We start from the raw sequence: 19,755 nt of genomic DNA on the forward strand, positions 1-19,755 counted from the left end.
CCGTTCCACGAGTCTCTTCGTCTAGCGGTTTTTTTGACTTGCGAAGCAACCCTATTAGCGGATTAGCGGATTAGCGCTATTAGCGGTTTAGCGGCTATTAAAGGCTTAGTGGCTTAGCGGCTAAAAGGCTATTAGCGGCTTAGCGGCTTAGAAAAAGGGGGGGAAGCGAAAAAAATCACAAGACTTGCAAGACGTTTTCGTCTTGCAAAGCAAGCCCATAGGGAAATTTGTCTTGCAAAGTGCATCGAAAAACGGAAAACCTTTCATCTAGCGGGTTTTTCGTCTTGCGAGGCATTCGTCTTGCGGGGCACCACTGTACAAACATTGGGAAACACTGGCCCGCGAGTGCTCCAAGTGGAGAACAGCCTTTACCAAAGGTGTCATGGACTTTGAAGAGCTCAGAGGAAAGCACATTTGGCAAACCCTCACCATGATCAACTCCCACCCGGAAACCTATATCTCCACTGTGTGGATCCAGAATTGGCTTCCACAGTCACCAATGGACACTTCTGTGTTCATGGAAGACAATCTTACTTGGCTATGAGTGATCACTAAAGAAGAAGAAGAAGAACATCATTATGCAGGAGGATTGATCCATACCGCAAGTTATGATATAAATATGTTTGCATTATTCATTACAATATAATGTCTCAACAATATCTGAAGGGTGACAGGTTCACCATCCCTGCAGTACACACTGATGTCATCAGCGGTGCTTTACTGAGTGACACATGAATGAATGAATGAATGAATGAGAGAAAAGCTTATAATCTAAGCTTTGATAATGCGAAGATACAAAGGAAGGCAAGGACCGGAGCTGAAAGTAAACAAATGACAACTATATGTTCTTAGTAAATCATGTTTTTAATTAGACAAGTTCTAATATGCTTTGAAAAGCAGATTGAAAAACAACAACACTGTATGAATTCAGCAACAATTAACATACCTGGAAATGGGCAGCTAGGTAACATGGCCTGTTTCTTCAGCACTGGGGATCAGTCTGTAACTTTTTACATATAATTATCCTAATGTGCAACGGATGCCACATAAAAGAGTGTTCACAAAATCCGACACAAGGGATTCATCTGGTTATTTAAACAAAACATTTACCCAGGAGGACACAACCCTACCCCCAGCAGTAAGATGTATACAAAATAAGTTAGATTCACACCACTGAGCCACACAGCTGGATATCAGTGGCAACCACTTATCATTGACTGTTTTAATGGTTTTAATTGTTGCTTTAGTGCTGCGTTCTATGAAAGAAGCCTTGAACTGCAATAATGAGGAAGCAACAGGGAAAGAAAATATTATTGGGTTGCTTAAAAGAATCTCTGAAAACATTTTTGTGGTCGGCTAACCAGAAAGAAGGAGCAAATAGAACTGAAAGCTTTCCAGCTGTTTAGCATACTAACAGCCCCAGGGCTTTTGAACTAGGTATTGTGGGGGGCAGGGGCAAATTAAAACATGCCACACTATGTAAGATGCCTGTTGTGTACTTATACTAATAATGGGCTGTGTGAAAGGTTGATAGATTAAGCAATTTAATCAGGCCAATCATCTCCTGGTTGAGGTCTCAGCATCATAAAAGGGTCCAGAAGCTCATCTGTTTCCCATTGTTTTCATTGCATTTGCCTGTCCTGTTACACCTGAGCAGCCCACCACCACCCCTCTACCCTAATTCCACCTTCTATCCTTTCCTCAAAGCCTGTAATGTCTTCTCTAAACCATCATCTCCCACCACGATGATTACAGGTTGAGCATTCAGTAGGGAAGGCTCAATATGTTTCATCAAATTCACATCCAATCCTCCTTATCCTTAAAAAACAACAACCTGTAAACTCTCCAGGCAAGGACTAGCATCACTTCTGTGTTCCAAATATCATCACTGATAATATGAAGTAATGGCTATGCATTCCTAAAGACATCAAATTTACAAGTCCTGTGAGTTCACTACCCCTTGCCCCAGGAGAATTGCTGAATACTTCAGCCTTCTTTTGCTAGAGTCTGCCGCACAGCCCGTTTCAACTCACTGTAGCACTTTCCATTCGTTGATAAGGGAGAGGTGGGTAACCAGTTGTATTTTCCTCACTCCCTTTGTTCTGTGTTAGCAAATATTTTTACACAGTTAACTCAGATACCTCCCTGTCTCCAACACACAGCCAGCCAAGGCACAAAGGAGAGGAATGGAATGTTGGGTGGGCTGCTGAATTATTTGCTGTGACCACCAGGAAGATAAATTTGGAAATGAGACATAGCACATAGATACCTGGGGCTTCCTAAATCACACCCTTCAACAGTCTGTGCTCTGAGGGGGTAGGATGGAGTTTTCCAGGGGGCAGCAAGGATTGCTATCTGTACAAACAGAATGAAGGCTGCTTTAGTAAACACACACTATGCACATATGTACACCCAGGTGATATGGAAATTTAATTCAGTGTGTGGCCTCTGGGTTCTGGGTTGAAGTACTCTTGTAGCCCACTTAGTCGCAGAGGTGAGATGGCCCTGTATTGAAGGTATATGTGGGGGGTGGGGAAGGAGGGAGGGTCTACAGCTGCTTTGAAATCAAATGTTACCAAGCCACACCAGCAGTGTATGCTTGATGTCAGCAGAACCCAGAACCCGGGTGATTTAGATAGGAATCTATGAGTATATTACAGCAGGCAAGCTCTTTTCTGGCACATGCCATGACATTCTGCATAACAAAGGGAGCATCAAGGGGCTTGCAGAAGAGAGGGCCAACATGTCCTTTTAAAGAAACTGCCAGACCTGCTGAGTAATGTATGAAAACAAACTTTTAAGACCAAAGGAGAGAATGTTAATATTACTCACAATCTAGAATAAACTTGCTTTTCAAAGCCAAGATCTGGTGTGGGCCTCTTCAAAACAATCACTGTGGAGTAGAGAAAAGCAGCAGGTTTTGCAGGGCTTTGGCGCCCTGCCCTGCCCAGAGATACAGGAGATTGAGACACAAAGATAGGAGTGCCCAGGGGAGGTTGGAGAGCAAAGCCCAGAGCCGCTCAGTGGACCAGAGCTGAAGGAGAAGCCAGGGCAGAAGGACAGACCCCTGATGGAAGGGGGAAATGCAATCTCCCCCTCTGTGGTGTTGTTTTCAAGCTCCCCCAGCTGAAGTTCCCCCCACAAGCCCAAGGGAATGGCATTTCCTGCTCTTGGGCACTCTCTCTTTCCCGAGCTGAGATTGGTTTTGGGAAATGGGACAGTGTAAATAGCTTATGAATAAAACCCACAGACAAGGGGGGAAAGGGCCTTCGAAGAGCCTCCGGGAAACTGTGGCCATCAGACAGGAGAGGCATTTATATTGACAGACAAGCTAAACAGGAATGGCCAAATGAAGATGCAATCCCGCCCCCTCCCCCCAAAGAAAGACAGGAGGAGGAGACAGTTTTGAGACCCATTCTGGGAAGGATCATGATTTCCCGCTCCAAGTGAGAGGGGGAGAAGAAACTGAGGCAGCCTTCAGTATGGGTAATATTTTATGCCTTACAAAATGGCGTTGTTTGGCTGGCGAGTACATCATTTCATATGTTCTTCCATTATTTTTTTCCACCAGATGAGACAGAGCCAAGGACTCTGGGCCTGGGAGCCATGATCCAGGTCTGCAGATGATGCAGAATCCTAGGTGAGATACCAAGGAACAGGGGGCCACAGAATATTAGAGGAACCTGCAGGATCAGGCCAGTGGCCCATCTAACCCAGCATCCTGTGCTCATAATGACCAACCAGATGCCCATGGGAAGCCTGAAAAGCAGGACCTGAGGACAAGAACACTATCCTGCGTTTTCCAGCAGCTGGTAATTTTATTTGGAAGCATGATGACTCTGACCATGGAGGTAGAACATAGATGTTATCATAGAATCATAGAGTTGGAATAGACCACAAGGGCCATCGAGTCCAACCCCCTGCCAAGCAGGAAACAAGATTTTTGGCAGGCCTTGATCGTGGGGATCTGGCCTCTCTCCTTCTATGCAACTGATATGCATGTTTATTCTGAAATAAGGGCCATTATCTGCAATGGTCCTTCCAGCTAATTGTCTCTTCAGGACTTGCACCACAATCCTCTGCTCCTCTCCATAGCTCCAAAGTTCTGAAGCTGGGGAAGGGGGCCAGGGACTTGTTTTGATGTCAATCATCTAAGATGCTCCAAGCACATCAGTGTCCCAGCACAAAAATGGCCAGCCCTAATCTTCTGCTCTACCTCACGACTGGAGAAAGGGCAAGGCATTTTCCCCATCGCTGAAGCTCAGCATAGGATGATCCCTGCTCCCTCCAGAGCACCAAGCTAGAGAGGAGGGGTTGGGACTTTTTGCACCACCCTCACCATAAGGCGATGAAATGTCCTGGTGAACAGTGGGACCATGACACGGGAAGAAAGGAAATGGCAGGGACTTGGACCCTTTGCTTCCTCCTGTGGTCCCAGCTGAACCCCCTGCACCTGCAATTTGCAATGCAAGGGGCAAGAAGAGAGAATCTCCCAAATGATATGTTTAAATCCATGCAAGTTGCAGGCATGGGGGAGGGGGGGATGCAGACTGGGACCTCAACAAGGGGAAAAACAACAGCTAAAGTCCTTCTACTCTTTGGATCCCAAATGCTAGGTATTTCTGCCAGAAAAATCCCTGCACACAAAGAGCACATGATGTAGTTGGTGCTATGGCCATTTCGGTAGCCCCCCAGCTTTGAAGGATTGCTGCCCTCTTCAAAGAGAAGGGCACAGCAAGAGCCAAAGAGCCACAGCTTCCCAGAGTTAGCAAGAGCTAGAAAGCTCTCCAACAGCTCCCAAGACCCGAGTGAAACATCTTTCCGCTACAGGAACTGCAAGAACCTGGATGCAATACCAGGAAATCCTGCTCCGGCTGATGCTTCCTCAGAGCATCTGAAACAAGAGCTCCACCCAGCTCATCAGGATTACTTTAGTTCAGCCTGCTGAATTGGTATCTTAAATGCTATCCAGTACCACCAGAAACCTGGGTTAGAGGTTTGACTTGTGAAGTCTCTGGCTAATCATACTGACTTGCTGCATTCTAGCAGTCTTATCCTATGACTCTCCAGTACTGCTATAGTATGGACTGCAAACATATACAGTGGTACCTTGGTTCTCGAACGGCTTACCTGTCAAACAAATCGACTCCTGAACCTGAACGTCCAAAGCAGCTTCTGCTTGAGTGCAGGAAGCTCCTGCAGACAATCAGAAGCCGCACCATGGTTTTCGAATGGTTTCAGGAGTCAAATGGATTAAGTTCAAGAACCAAGGCACCACTGTACTCACTTACTTGGGAGTAACTCCTGCTGAATTTATTCGGGCCCACTTCGGGCATGCATAGGATTCCACTGAAAGTTCAATTGATTTCAGCTGTACATGCCTAACTCTGGAAACTGGCCACTTTAAAAAATGCTTCATTTTGACTGGATCATGCCCCAGGTTCTAGCTCTCATGTCTGTGAAAACAGGCGTGGAAGTGTACAGTCAACACTAGGAGAAATCTCTGAAGCAATCCAATTTTTTTACTGCTTTTGATGCAAGAGACTTCAACAAAAAGTACAATAAAGTCCAGACACCCCAACCTAGAAGCAAAGGCAAGTTTGACAGCATGTGTGCATGGATTAAACATCTGCATGGTTTAACCAGTGTAGGAAGAGTCTATGATCAAAAAGCATGCAGTGTTGAATCATGTTTACATTTAGAGTCTCCCCCCCCCCAGTAAATGAAGCCCAAGGAATGTGGGGAGATTGCTTAGGTTTCAAAAGGTTAAAGAAAACAGAACTCTTTTGTGGCAACACAGGCTGATACGAAGACCACGCAGAAGATAGTGAGATAGTGGAAAAACTGGAATGAAGTGCTCAGCAGAAACTAAATGCTTTTGTTGGGGTAGAAAGCAATATATACACATAGACCCAGAATCTGACCATAACAGTATAGGAGACTCACAGGATGTAGTAATAGCATCCCATCTTTCTTTCCTTCTTTTTAAAAAAGTTGGTTTCTAGTTCTCATGCTGTGAAAATGGGTTTGAAGGTATCTGGGCAATGTCAAGAGTTGTGGGGGGTTATTAAGATTTCTATCAGTGAAAGGCATCAATGCCTCTTTTAGCTCATGGTCTGACTCATTATAAGGTAGCTTCCTTGGTCCCTTCTGTGTATGACAGAAGACTCGGGACAAGGCAGTCTCCAACCTCAAATAGTGGCTGGATATCCAGGCCAGCCAAAATTCAAGAACCCCTCTTCAAAACACATCCTTTATTCCATAGTTTTAGGGAGCATCTGCCTGAGGGTTACTCTTTCCACTTGCCCCAATTAAAACACACTCACAAACTTTCTGAAGTCAGAAGTGACTTCTGTTCATTCTCTGCCCCCCAAATCTCCATTTCCTCCAAATCCCAGAAGGAATAATTTTGGAAACTTATTTTGACATAGTATTTCAAGTTAGGGCAATGCCACCACTTCAAGATCCTTGCCTTTTCCATTGCACAGATTACTACCAGGAGTCCGAAGCCTCCTTATCTTTCTTTTCTGCTATATATGACTGAGCAGCACAGGGCATCCCACACAGAGACCACACGTTGCACATAGCCCTTTTGTCACAGCAACTTGGGAAAAGGGTGTGAGCTGCCCTATGGCTACCCCCTTGGCTCTGCTGGCTCGTTGTAATGTGATCTGTTAAGAGAGGCTCTCCACACAGAAGCCTGGATGGCTGCAACAGCTGTGTAGTAACTAGAGACTTCCCCCTGTCTCACCATATGGTGGTGGAGTATGCAAAGAGAAGGAGTGCTCAAGTCCCTCAGTTGTACTCCATTTGATAATTCCAGGCTCAGCTGAGTGAGAACAGGACAAGAGCACACACACAGTCTCTCTATCTTGAGCCAAGTCCAGCCCTTCCATTTCCACCCACTGCTGGATATTCAGGTGCAGCACCAAGGCCACAGGTTGTGACGGCACTTCCTGTCAATACAGCCCGTCCTTTGCTAGGGAGATTAGCTTCTAACCTCTCCACAAGCAGTAACACTGGAAACTTGTGTGCAGATCTGTTGAACAAGGTTATAGGAATTTTCCCTGGATGGAAATCTAGTGCCCTAGAAACACTGACCCTGGTTGAGTACCTGCCCTGCATATCCCATTGCGGACCATCTTCTTGCCCACTTTCTCTTCTAAGGGAGGAGCTCAGTGGGGGCGGGTGGGCAGGCTAACTAGCTGAGCTTTAAGAGGGATGCAATCTGTACGGTTCCTCAGTCATGGTGCTTCTGATGATACAAGACCACATAAGAATATTGCAGTACCATCCGGAAAGGATTGAGTCCCAGCACTAGCCCAAAGGCGTGGTCAGCAACCATGCCATTTTTGCTTCAGTTGCAACAGTGCACATGCAACAGTTTATAGGATCAGTCCCAGATCTATTAAAGTGAAGGGCAAAACACATCTGGGATGTCAGCTGCAGAAATCTAGATATTCTGGCACATTGTCATTCAGCATATTTCCTTGGAGTTTTATGCCTGGCACTCATCACTGAACACAACATGCGAGAAGCCCATTCAATATACATTTTTGGTTGCCAAAAGCGCCTATTGTAGCTGTTCAGTAAGCCAGTCATAGAATTGTAGAGCTGGAAGAGACCCTGAGGATCATCTAGTCCAGCCCCCCTGCAATGCAGGAATATGCAGCTGTTCCATATGGGGATCGAGCCTACAGCCTTGTTCTATCCAGCTGAGCTATCCTGTTTTATCTGTGTTCTCAGCAGATGAACAAGAAATTCTGCCCCCGTCACCTACTGCAGATGGGCAACAGTCAAGTCCATCAAGCAGTGTTAGAAACTGGGATAGAAAAGCTAGGAGCCAAATGGCTCCTGGGACCTGGGTTGTGGGTGCCAAAACAGAATGTCTAGTAGCCATTGTGGGGGGGTCGGCAACACTTTGTATTTATTATTTTGATAAGCATGAACTAATACACAATTCACATAAGAGACACATTGTCGATATCACATTTTTATCAGAAACTGTTGATACATGTTTAATTTGGTGTTTATAATAAAAATATTGGTACCATATGCAGGGATTTATGTTATGCAAATTGAACCATGGAAAGAGAAGAAGGGAAGTTTTTGATATTTTAAGGTTGTTTAAATGAATATTCTAAACTGTAAAACAGAAACTTTAATAAAAATTATATTTTTTAAAAAATGAAATGCTTGCAAATCGAGAATCTTTAGGTGCAAAATGCACCTGGCACCCTGCCATCAAGCCACATGTTCCCTCTGGAGTCTGTTGTTTCCAAGTTACACAAGCTCTAGAGATCAATTCCATTTCCCCCTACTAGATTGCGCAGCATCCTGAGGGAGAATGAATCAGTCACTAATGGCCTGAGTGTGGAAATGGAAAGGGGGCCCTGGCTGGAGCTTTGCTGACTGGTTTCAATTCAGCGATTTCCACTGCTAAAAAGTCAAGCTACTGGAAGCTCAAGCGGCGGCTGGTCTGTTTGACAAGGCAGCAGCTACAACAATAATCAGAAAGCAATGCTTGAGCAGCCCACAAGCTCCCTCCCTCCTCTGCCTATATCTTGACATTGGATTTTCAATTATGTCTGGGCTTATTTCCATATTTCCTTTGTTCCTATCTAAGCACAGCTGATAGCAAAGATAAATTGCTCTCACATATAAATGACTATAATTTGCACCATGCACGCCTCATGCTCCAGCGTTGGTGGAAGAATGCAAAAGGCAGAGGAGGGGCAGAATCGTGGTGATGTGACTCATGTCATCTGCACAGCGGTGATGAAGGTTTGGATACCCTGAAGTCTGCAGGCACAGAATCAGAGGCAAAAGCTGGGTGGGAATTCTCTGGCAGCTCTTTAAGGAAGGGCGTCACAAACTCAAGGGTCTGTGCCAAACATGAGGAACCTGTGACTGTCCATGTGTTGCTGGACTACAATCCCCATCAGATCCTGCCAGCATAGCCAATGATCAGGGGCGAAGGGAACAGCAACAACTAGAGGGCCACAAAATCCTCAGGCTTGGTCTAGGCAGTAGAGATGCCGTGTGCTGCAGTAGTTGGGCTAGGTAGGGCCTGGGAGATGAGAGTTCAAATCCCCACTCAGCCATGAAGCTTACTGGGTGAACTTAGTCCAGACACAGTCTTTCAGCCCAACCTGCCCCACAGGGTTGTTGTGAGAATGAAACGGGGAGATTAGGAGCCCACCACTCTGAACTCCCTGGAGGAAAGGAGAGATACAAGTGTAACAATAAATGAATTAAATGCAAACAGGGCTGTGCAAGGGGTAGCCCATCCACGAGAATGCGAGGCTGGAGGGAAGCACACACTTTGAGGAATCTGGTCTCCATTTAATGCTCACCTTCCTCCACAGGACCTGGGTGAGCACTTTTACTCAAAACCCCAAACCCCACAATAGGGCAAAACAGAGATTGGGGGAATGGTCTCAGTTCCTTCTCAAAACAAGAGCCTGCTGGATCAGGCCAGTGTAGTATCCCAGGATCCTGTTCTCATAGTGGCTGACGCAAGGAGGGCCAAAGCACAAGTGGAGTCTCCCCTCCTGCGGTTTCCAGCAGCTGACATTCAGATGCCTTCTCCTTCTTTGCCACGTATTAGAAAGAGCTGCCCCTGCGTTGATTCTCCTTCCATTGCAGTGACTCAGTTGCCAAGAGAGAGAATTGCAGCAATGCAGGGGAGGGCTGCTCTCTGTAGCAGCTGGGGGTGCGGTGATCCCATCCCCAACCCTCTTTCACAACACACACCCTTGAATTTGGCTGCGTTTTAGGAGAGGGTGGAATTCCCAAAGTGGATTTTAGGCAGAAGATCAAGAATGATTCAGGATTCCGCCCACCCAATCCAATGTCACCCTTTCTCTGTGGCAAGGCAGGCCCACAGGCTGCATACTGGTCTGAAGTGATCACACACAAGGAACTGAAGGATTCCCTGTGTTATGTCGCTTGGCTCTTGGGTTAAAACACACACACGGGACTTTGCAACAGGAAGAAAATTTGTATGTAACATATTTTTAAAAACAACTGAAATACTAAAGGGCCTGACTGTACAAGCAAAGGGTGCTGTGGACAGGAATACAACTTTTACAAGTCTGTTGTTGTACAGCACTTGACCACACTGTGGGTTCCGTCACATGCACCCATGGGAATCAGAGGGTATATTGATAACACACAGTGTGTTCTCTACTGTAACACACAGACCTTGGGGGAGAAATTAGCTTGAGGAAACAGTGGTGAGGGAGGATGAGTTACCTCTTCACTATCTGCATCAAGATGGCTAGTCATGGATCGCATCCCTTTGGTCCTTAGACATCTCTCACACAAGGGCTGCGTACCAAAACTAAAGTGACAGGTAGCCAAGCTTTGGAATCAGCTTGCAAGCACCTGCAGGGAGTCTGGGAATAATGTTGGTCAGAGTAGCCACACTAGCCCTGGCATTGATGTTAAACAGGTCACCCTCTTTCCTAACATGTTGGGTGTTTAAGCACCCAAGGAGTCCAAATGCACCATTGCAGCAGAGAAGATTTCCCATAACCTATGGTCTTGTTAGTCACATGCTCGGGGCTGACCCAGGGGCGTAGGAAGGGGGTGCGGTCCGCCCCAGGTATCATCCTTGAGGGGGTGACAAAATGGCACACCGTGGGGGTCGGCACTTACCGTGGGGCCTGGCCTGCAGTGCGCCCAAGCCACGTCTCTCTCCTGGGAGTGACACAATGGCTCGGGGCCCCACACTTCCTGAAATGGCAGTGTGGGGCTTGCATCTGCCCAGCAGACTCTGTGGGCAGCGCACCACACTGCACCACCCCCCCGGGCGGATTGCTCTGCCCCCGCCACTCCGGGTGCCGGAGCAGCTAGCTACACCCCTAGGCTGACCTTTCAACTCATACAAACTGGAGCGGGTAGTTGTCTCCACTCTGCTACAATCTATAAGTATGCTCAGGAAGTGAGTGACAACTGGCTAGCAGAACCAGGGCTGTAATGGATGGATCAATATTCACGTCCAATCATTCTCAGCAAGGATCTGCAAAAGCATTCACTGTAGCCACCATTCAACAAGCATCCCTTCCCTCACCTCTGACTGTCTGTTGCCCTTTGGATGCACTCAGAACTTCTAAAAAGATCAATGGACAGGTAAGACTGCAAGAGAAACCCAGCAGGATCAAATCCAAGGTCCATCTAGTCCTGCATTCTGCTTCCCAGTGGCCAGCCACATGCCTCTTGAGAAGCCCACAAGCAGGGCATGAAGGAAATAGCCCACTCCCACCATAGCTTCCCAGATGGAATTTCACTTCTCCATGCCTGAGGCTTAGGCAACAGAAAGAGTCTCATCACCAACTTAATTCTGTTCTGCAGTTTGGAGGCATCACAGACATGACTCTCCCTTTCCTCCACATCCTCTGTGCACACCAGAGGACTCAAGGGAGGGACAAGACTAATGGTGACCACAACATGTTGGCCAGATGCCAAGGCCACCCAAAATATGTGGGCCCCGACTTCTTGTCAATATAAAATAAAAATATGTATGAAAGTCTGGTCACAGAAGGGTTTTTAGGGGGTGGTGGAACCTTGGGCTGTTTGAAGGCAAGTAAAAGACAATGGGCTGCTCTAGTTGTACTTTTTATTGTGCATTCATGATGTTTTGTGCTCATGATGGTATCTAGACAGTTATACATAACTGTGCTTTCAACACTGTGTGTGCCTGCAAAAGTTTCAGGCAGACAATTTGCTTCCAATTGGTGCATTTCTCATAGTTTCCTGCTAAAATCCTGTAACTTTTCATACCACAAATGTTCCAGGAGTGTTGTTGCTTTTGTTCCATTTTTGTTGTGCTATAGCTATAGCAAAGAACGCTCCTGTGGATGAAAATGTGCTAACCTTGAGGTGCACTGGAGAACAACTAATAAAGTGGAACCACCATCATTGCATCAACGACATATTGCAGAATACACACATACACAAATATCCCCACCAGTCTGGAGGGACCCAACAGCATTCTGCAGAAACTAATGACTATGGCTAAGTGAGGTCCATTAATTTTAACAGATCTACTCTGAATTAAACTTAGCTGAATAACCACCCACAGTGACTTATCATCAGGGTGTACTGTTAAAAGATGCCACAGTCTATTCTTCTTAATGCATGACTTTCAAAGGCGAGGTCTGCCTGTTTCAAATGCTTAGCTCATTCATCCACAGTGATGCCAACTGGCTTCTATGGAAATGGGAGATACAATTAAGTACACAGACAGCAAAAGCTGCGATATTTTAGAGGGAGGGGAATATCTCTCAGGACTGAAGGGATAATGACCCAGAAATAAATAAATCTGAATTTGAGTTAACAGCTATCCCACCCACCCCCAGCCATTTTGAACAATAGATTTGTGGGTTCTGGTAAGAGTATGGAATCCCTTTTCCTGTCCTGTAAATATTTAAATAGCTGTCAGACAAGATGGGACAGCATAGTCTGAAAAGTATTAAGACAATAGATTTTTTATAAACCGCATCACAGGCTACACGTCTGCACCCTGGAACTCAAAGTTCTAGGAGACAATAAGGGCATTTTAGCCGAGATTATCACATTTGGGCTACTGGCAAAAAACTCAGCCAATCCTCCCCCCCCCATCACCCCACTGCACTTCTGTTGACAACCATCACTTGGGAGGTTAAGGTGGTGTGCAGGCAAGTGTAAGGAAGAAGGATGAGAGTCTTCCTGCTCACTCTGAAGAACACAGTCCTGGAGCCTTTTCTTTCCCTTCTTTCTTTCGGAGAATCATTAAGAAATCGAGAATGCTCAGCTGCACTCCTCAGTTATTCTCCTAGCTCCAGGATTGTGAGACCCTGTCAGCATATAACACTTCTGCTCAAAAGATCTGAACTGGTTGCTGATTTGTTATTGCACCAAGTTTAAGGTGCTACAATTGATAACGGTTTGCTTGGGAGCAGTTTGCTTTACTCCACATGTGCCTGTTCAACTGTCCTGTCCCTCCCAAGGAACTGGAACTGTTCTAGGTGCCCCAGCATACTCGTTCCACACTTGTAAGATATGGGTCTTTTAGGGGGGCAGCACCTAAACTTGGAACTCCCTGTCTACTGACATCAGGTAAGCATCTTCACTGTTTTCCTTTTGGTGCCTGCTTAAAACGTTTTTGCTTAAGCAAGCCTAGCCAGACACGTGGATATTGACATGTTTTAATCTCTTCTTAGTCTGCTCTAATTTCAATTTTATAACTTGCTTTAAACTGTTTTTGCTGATAAATTTAGTATTTCTCCTAAACTGCTTACAGGTTTTCTTAGGGTCAAGTGTTACGTAAACTTTGTTTAAAAACAAAACAAATTAGCACGTGGAAATTTATGTCTATGAGCCCATGCCTCAAATCTCTTAAGTCCCCAACACTGCTCCTGCATCCCGCCATTATGAAGGGCATACTCAGTCCCATTTTACAGATGAAAGCACCAAACCTAGGCCACTCTTTATGTTCTTTGGTGTTTATATTTCATGAAGTGGATCATGCATTTCAAGATTAAGATTTTTCCCTGTGGGCTGGCTCCACTTTCTTCATGCTTGAAGGGACTAAGTGTACCATGTCTTAGCTGAGCTTCGACAGCAGACCTTTTTTTAAATTAAAAAATGAACAATATATGCACATCAGGTTCGTTGCCTCTAAGCAAAGTATGCACATGATTATCTGCAGACTTGGCTCATGATATTTCAGAAGTGGCTTTCAGCACTCAACAAGTTCCCCCACTGGGGAAGCAAGGCAGTCAGAATTCCCAAGAAAAACATTGCAAGAGGCATTCCCTTATCAACAGTCAGCAGAAATGCTTCCTGCTTCAGGAGGGATGCGAGGATGAAGCAGTGCCAAGCCCTTTGCCCAGCCTCAAGAGCTGGCTGAGTAACAGGATGCAGGCCCCAAGCAGAGCATGGGTTGGCCTCCGAATGCTCAACCACTTACAAGTGGGGAGGAGATCACTTCGTTTCCATAGAGGAAGCATCACCCATCCTTTTACATGGAGGAAAAAGGAGAACCCTTGACCTTCAGAGGATCTGCAATGGGCTGATGAGTTTCCACAACTCTTTAAAACATCGCAGGTCCCAAGATCACACTGTCACTTCTTCTGTAGGGCAGATCTGGAAATGGGGAGTTCACTCTCCTTCCTGCTTCTCCAGCCATTCTGCGCCACCCCCTGCCCTGCAGGCAGGATGGTACTGGCATTCTCCCTCCTGTCTAGCGAGGCTTCTCCACCCTAAAAAAATTGCAGCCCTCAGCAAAAGCCTATGGTGGACAAGTGCAGAAGAGGGTGTATTTATAGCCACAAATCATAGCAAAAAAAACCTTACTGAGACTGCCCCAGCTGCCCAGACTGCTGCTGGAATGTGTTCGCTGTATATAGAGGAGATATACATAGCATTTCCAGACACAAACAGTTAAGATTCCACTCTACACGAGTGTCCCACTTCATCGTGAGAGAGAGAGGTGAGAAGCAGAGAGACATTGCTTGCAGATGCTCTCCAAAAGAGGGGCCCAAGAGGAACACACTTGTGACACAGCACAGAAAACATATTACTATCATTACTGACCTGCCCCCCAAGTTTTCAAAGCAAAAGTTATAGTTCACTTCATTCTGTCCATAACTGTGGACAGAAGCAAGACTCCTTTAGTTTTTCTTCCAAGAGAAACCAGGCCGCAACACATTAGAGCTTGCAAAGCAACTGCACCTGCAAATAAGTTTTGTCATGAGGAAGTGTGTTGAGTCTCCTGCCACGACTCCTTTCCTGCTTTGTTCCTCTCCTTATCTTTCCCTGCATGTACTGAAAGCAGGTCAAGAACTGCACAGGAATAAGCAAGGGCCACAAGAGGGGAAGATCTGTGCAGCCACGTTCAGGACAGTAGCCACAGCTGCAGTATTCACTGGGTGGAAGCTAACGGGAGGCACGAGCACAGACTTCTAGAAAGCCACACAGTGAGCCCTCCAAGAGCCACTCACTCCAAGTCAAGAGCAGTGCTCTAGAAGTCAACTCTGGCTGAGTTCTGCCCACACCAGCCTTCACACAAGTGCCTCTCTGCATAGCACCAACAGCTTGAATGCCATTCCTTATGCAGCTACCACAAAGGTAGCATTGAAAAACCAGCCCAGAGACACAGAGGAAGAGAGAGGGACTCTGGCCAGTGTAAGAAACTGAGATATGAAAGCTAGGAGCTAAATGGCACCTTAAACCTAGGTTATGGGTGCAACAACGGAATGTCTAGGCACGTTTTTTTTATAACAAGAATACAAAGCTGAAAATGAACTGCAGCTAAAATATGTTGTTCATTTTTCACATGGTGTAGTCCTTCCCCTGCCCACCCACATAATATTCTTAAGAGAGTCTCTTCTCCAATCTTCAGAGAGTAGCTTGAAGTGGGGAGACACATGTCAAAAGTCAAATCTTGTGCATCATCAACTGACATGGTGTGGCGACCACCACGTGCTCGAGTCAACTCTAAACAGAGAGTGGGTTCTTGTGATTTTTGGTGCTACCAAAAACAAACTCATCTCCAACATGACCCTTGTGTACCCAACAGTTACTTGCTGATTTTTTTACTCTGTTTTTACTTTGGTAATTCCTCCTAGAAGCTCAGGGTGGCTTGCAAGGCTGTTCCTCTCCCATTTTGTCCTCACAAGCAGCCTTGTGAGGTAAGCTAGGCTGAGAGAAGGAAGGGGAGAGTGACCCAGAGTCACCCAGTGAACTTCATGGCCAAGTATTTGAACCTGTGTCAACTTGTTCCTAGTCCAGCAATTTAGCCACTAAGCCGCTATAAGGTGAGTAATGCCTCTCCAAAAGAGCGCAGAGATTTTAAAAGCACATATGTCCTGATACAGTCTATTTAAAGTGATTCATCAGCTTTCCCTCTCTCCACCACATCGAAGAGAAGAGGCTTCTCTCAACAGAATACTGCCTAATAACAGAGAAGGCTGCAACCCAGGGCGTGCTGACTTGGGAGTAAGTCTCCCTGAACTCGTGGGATTTGTTTCCAAGGAGACACGCACAGGATGGGGCCCGAAAGCATGCTGGTGTGTGTGTACAGTTCACAGTTAAACAGCTCACGGTGATGTCTTGCACATGGGGAGTAAACACAACAATCCCTCCTGGCCGAGAACGTTCTTACATTAGGTCTTAGGTCATCCTCTCTATCGGTGGAGTAACAGTGAAGACATAATGAAGTCTAGAGGGAGCCAAGCAGATTCTTCCAGCGCAATTTGGCAACCGCGCGCGCCCACCTCCAAGCGCCCGGGTTACACAAAGCCCCATCAAGACAATGCCATTTACTAACCATTTTGGGCGCGCACATCTAGCTTGTGTTGTTATTTATTTTTTTAAAATGTCTATCTCACGCAAAAGCGCTTTTCACCATAGATCTAAAGCTGTCCCACGAATATTCTCACACGATTACTTTAAAATATATAGATCAGAATCCCATTTGACCACCTACGTTTAAGCTTTCCAAATACTACTCCATGGGAACAAAACTGCGATCACGTCCCCCGCCCTATCGATTTCTAACTTCTCTCCGCCCCACCCCACGTTGAAGCACACAATGGTACATCCCCACGCGGAACGTGCCGTGAATGTGAGCACGCGTGGGCGTGGCACGCTTCATCTTCTGATCAGAATATCGACCCAGGCACAAATCAGCAGCGCGCGAGCCGCGACGGATAGCATGAATTAATATGGCACGCTCCGTCGAGCGAGGCTTTCTAGAGAACAGGTCTTATTTGCATGGGGAGATCTCCCCTAGGAACCGGGCAATCAGGAGCAGCTGACGCTACAGGGCTAAATAAACCGAAGATCTCGCCCCGCCAGGGGATCCCTCGAGAGCCCTGCCCTCGCCAGCTTCCCAATTACGCGACAACAAGTGTTCGCCCCATCCGGAGCAAGCGGGCCCACTTCCCCGACAATCCGATCAGACGCCCCCCCCCCCAGCATACCAGCCCCACTCCAGATCCAAACGACCGGATCGATACAGGCAGCCGCCACTGGGCGTTCTGCTTACCGCTGAGCCTGTCCATGGTCCAGGGCATTAATGGGCGAAGGAGAAGCGGCTGTTCTCGTGGCGCTCGTTTCGCTCCGCGGAGAAGACGCTCGCTCTGCGCCCCCCTGGCGAGCGCGCTCGGCTCAGGCGCGGACCAGCCAGATGGATGCGCCCGGCTCCTCCGGCACACAAACGTCAACCTTTAAACCGGCTCCCGCAGATCGCGCAGTCCCTCCCCGCCGCTTCCTCAGCGTCAGATACAGGGTCTTAGCGCCCTTCCAGCAGGACGCGCCGCTCCTCTCCCTTTGCTGGGCGAGCCTCCGCTGGGACAGGGGGCTCGGCTCCAGGCGCTCACCCCGCCCTTCCGGATCAGGTGCGGCCATCGGTATACAATGACAGCAGCCTCAACAGCGCGGCTGAAGGGAAAGGCCCGCCTTTCTCTCTCTGGCTTTCCCCAAATCCTTTGCCACAGTAGCCTCGCAGAGTCAGCTGCTCCCAATTCTAGGTCTGCGCTCGCGTGGGCACTTCCCTGTCCCTGGTCTTCTCTTGCCCCATCGATTGGTGCCCCCCAGACACAGACGCTCACACGCACCTTTACTCGTCTAATTCTCTTTCTCCCCCTCATGCTAGGGTAGCCTTGCATCCATTTCTTTGTTTTATTTAATGGGCAGCCGGACCCCAAATAAGAAGAAATAGGCAGTCCAAAAAGTTCATCTGTGCTGTTAAAAAAAATAAAATAAAAAATTGCATGATCTTAAGTCAGTGATTCTCAAACTGCGGTGGACTGGCAGTTCATCATCCCCTGCAATGTGCCATGGATTGGTACCATATTTGGTCCTGAAACAACCCACACAATCTGGGCTGTGGTGGAGTCACCAGAGACTAGCAGCCAATGGCTTGCAGACAGGCTCTGGTCCATGGAGCAGCACTTTGAGTTTGGTGAAGTAAAAAAACAAAAAACTGACTGGCACCAATGTGAAAAGTAAATTAAGTAGTCCAGGTTCCCCTAGAACCCTGGAGCCTGATTAAGCATAGCCACTTCTCCTCCCCCTGCCCAAGGTCCTCCCTGCACTCCACTGCTATTCTCCACAGAGTATCCACCAATGCTTCTAATAGGAAGGATGTAATTCCTTTCCTGACATATCACATGAAGTAGTCAGTGTCATGATCAGGGTGACGATGTGAGAAATATCCGATGTTGCATTCTTCACAGGGACCTTATTGGGGGAAAGCTACATAAAACATTCAAACCTAAAAGTGTCATCACAGCACTTCTTAAGTTTTCTTCAATATCCCTCATTCCAAATAAAGCTTTGTTGGAGTTTGTGATGCCTCTTGGGTAAGTCTTGACCATAACACAGTTCCGCGTTGGTGCTGTCAAATTCTCAGCTCTGAGGATTTTCTCCCACTCTCTATAGGTTTCTGAATGTGATTCTTAAGCAAGAAGGCATTGTGCACACAGGAGGAAAATGCACAGGGTGAACTAAACTACAATCACTCCTAGGCAGTTCTTAAATTTCCTCTTCTCTCCAGATGCCTGCTATGTGATGTATTTAATAAAGAGATACTATATTTCAATAAAGTTGCCTGTTTCTGATATCCAGTAACTGTGAGGTTACTTTGTTATTTTTTCAGCTAATACAGTGATCCCCAGTTGTTGATACCACAGATCTAGAGCTCTCTGTCTTGTGCTTATCCATTGTTTTGCTATTTCTAGTCATGCTGCCCCCAACATGAAGATAATTCTCTACGGAGTAACTCATTTTCTCCATCAGATATGAATCAGATACTGTTCCATTTTGGATCTCCTGGACGACAGAAGCAAAATTAGAAGGGCTGATGGTGAACCCAAGAGCAAGTCATGAGGAATGGCCAGGTATATTAGTGTTCAGGGCCAAAATAGTGTGTCCTTGTTCAACTGATAAATACTAATAGAAAATAATTAATAAGGTAAGAACCTTTGGGAATAGACAATCTATAGTTTCCTTTCACGGGGTGGTCTTCAACTTCAACTGCTTCAACTTTCATCACCCACCTTCCTTTGCCCTGCATCCTTGCCAAATCTGCTCTGGAAGGTTTGGGGGGGGGGACCCAGGACAGTTTTAGAAGGTGTATGGAGGGGGGGGGGTCCTGTTGCACAAGCATAACTTAGTGCTACATTAGAGGCAAACCATAGTTTTTCTAACTTCCCCATGTAAAGTGCAATGCTTCAGAAGTTCTTTTTCATTCATTCATTCCTTTGACCAAAAGAAAGCACCCACCACCATACCTCTGGGATGTGATTCACTGACCACTCAGCTTGGTGTAGGCTCACCAAATCATGTCTCCCAATTTGTTTGATGGCTGTCGCAACCTTGAAAGCTTTTTCACTTTGTGGCCAATCCTATTAACCTCACCCTCAGGCTAGGTGGTGGTCCAGGCATCCTGCTGGCCCATGAATCAGAACTGGAGGGTAAAAGTTCAAGCCTGATGTTAATTACAGGTGCGTATGACTGTTCTCAGTGGTCAGATTGTCAAGTTAAAAGTTCTCAGTTGCATTTTTCTTCCTTTGCAATAGTTTTATTCACCATCCTGTTTAAGTAATAATAGATTATATTACACAAAAAAGATGTATTACATGAAAAACTGGCTTTCTTAGAGTCTTGCTAGCCACTGGTTTTTGGATTCATTTTGCTAATGTTCCCAGCAGAATGAGGATTTCTCAGGAGACTAATATTTTGATTCAAGGTGCTTGTACG

General features: G+C 46.4%; 2 protein-coding genes across 2 annotated transcripts in view; one reads left to right on the forward strand and one right to left on the reverse strand.

Annotated features, from left to right (window-relative positions):
* The window catches only part of AFAP1L1 (actin filament associated protein 1 like 1), a 69,507-nt gene extending 51,988 nt beyond the window's left edge, over window positions 1–17,519 (reverse strand). Inside the window, exon 1 of the mRNA XM_082213025.1 lies at window positions 17,039–17,519. Within this exon, the coding sequence (XP_082069151.1) occupies window positions 17,039–17,066 (28 nt within the window). The 5' untranslated portion in view covers window positions 17,067–17,519. The remainder of the gene's footprint in view (window positions 1–17,038) is intronic.
* The window catches only part of SH3TC2 (SH3 domain and tetratricopeptide repeats 2), a 350,436-nt gene that overhangs the window by 102,116 nt on the left and 228,565 nt on the right, over window positions 1–19,755 (forward strand). The gene's annotated exons all lie outside the window — the stretch shown is intronic.

The sequence above is a fragment of the Podarcis vaucheri genome (assembly GCF_965113315.1).
Source record: "Podarcis vaucheri genome assembly, chromosome: 2".
NCBI lineage: Eukaryota > Metazoa > Chordata > Lepidosauria > Squamata > Lacertidae > Podarcis > Podarcis vaucheri.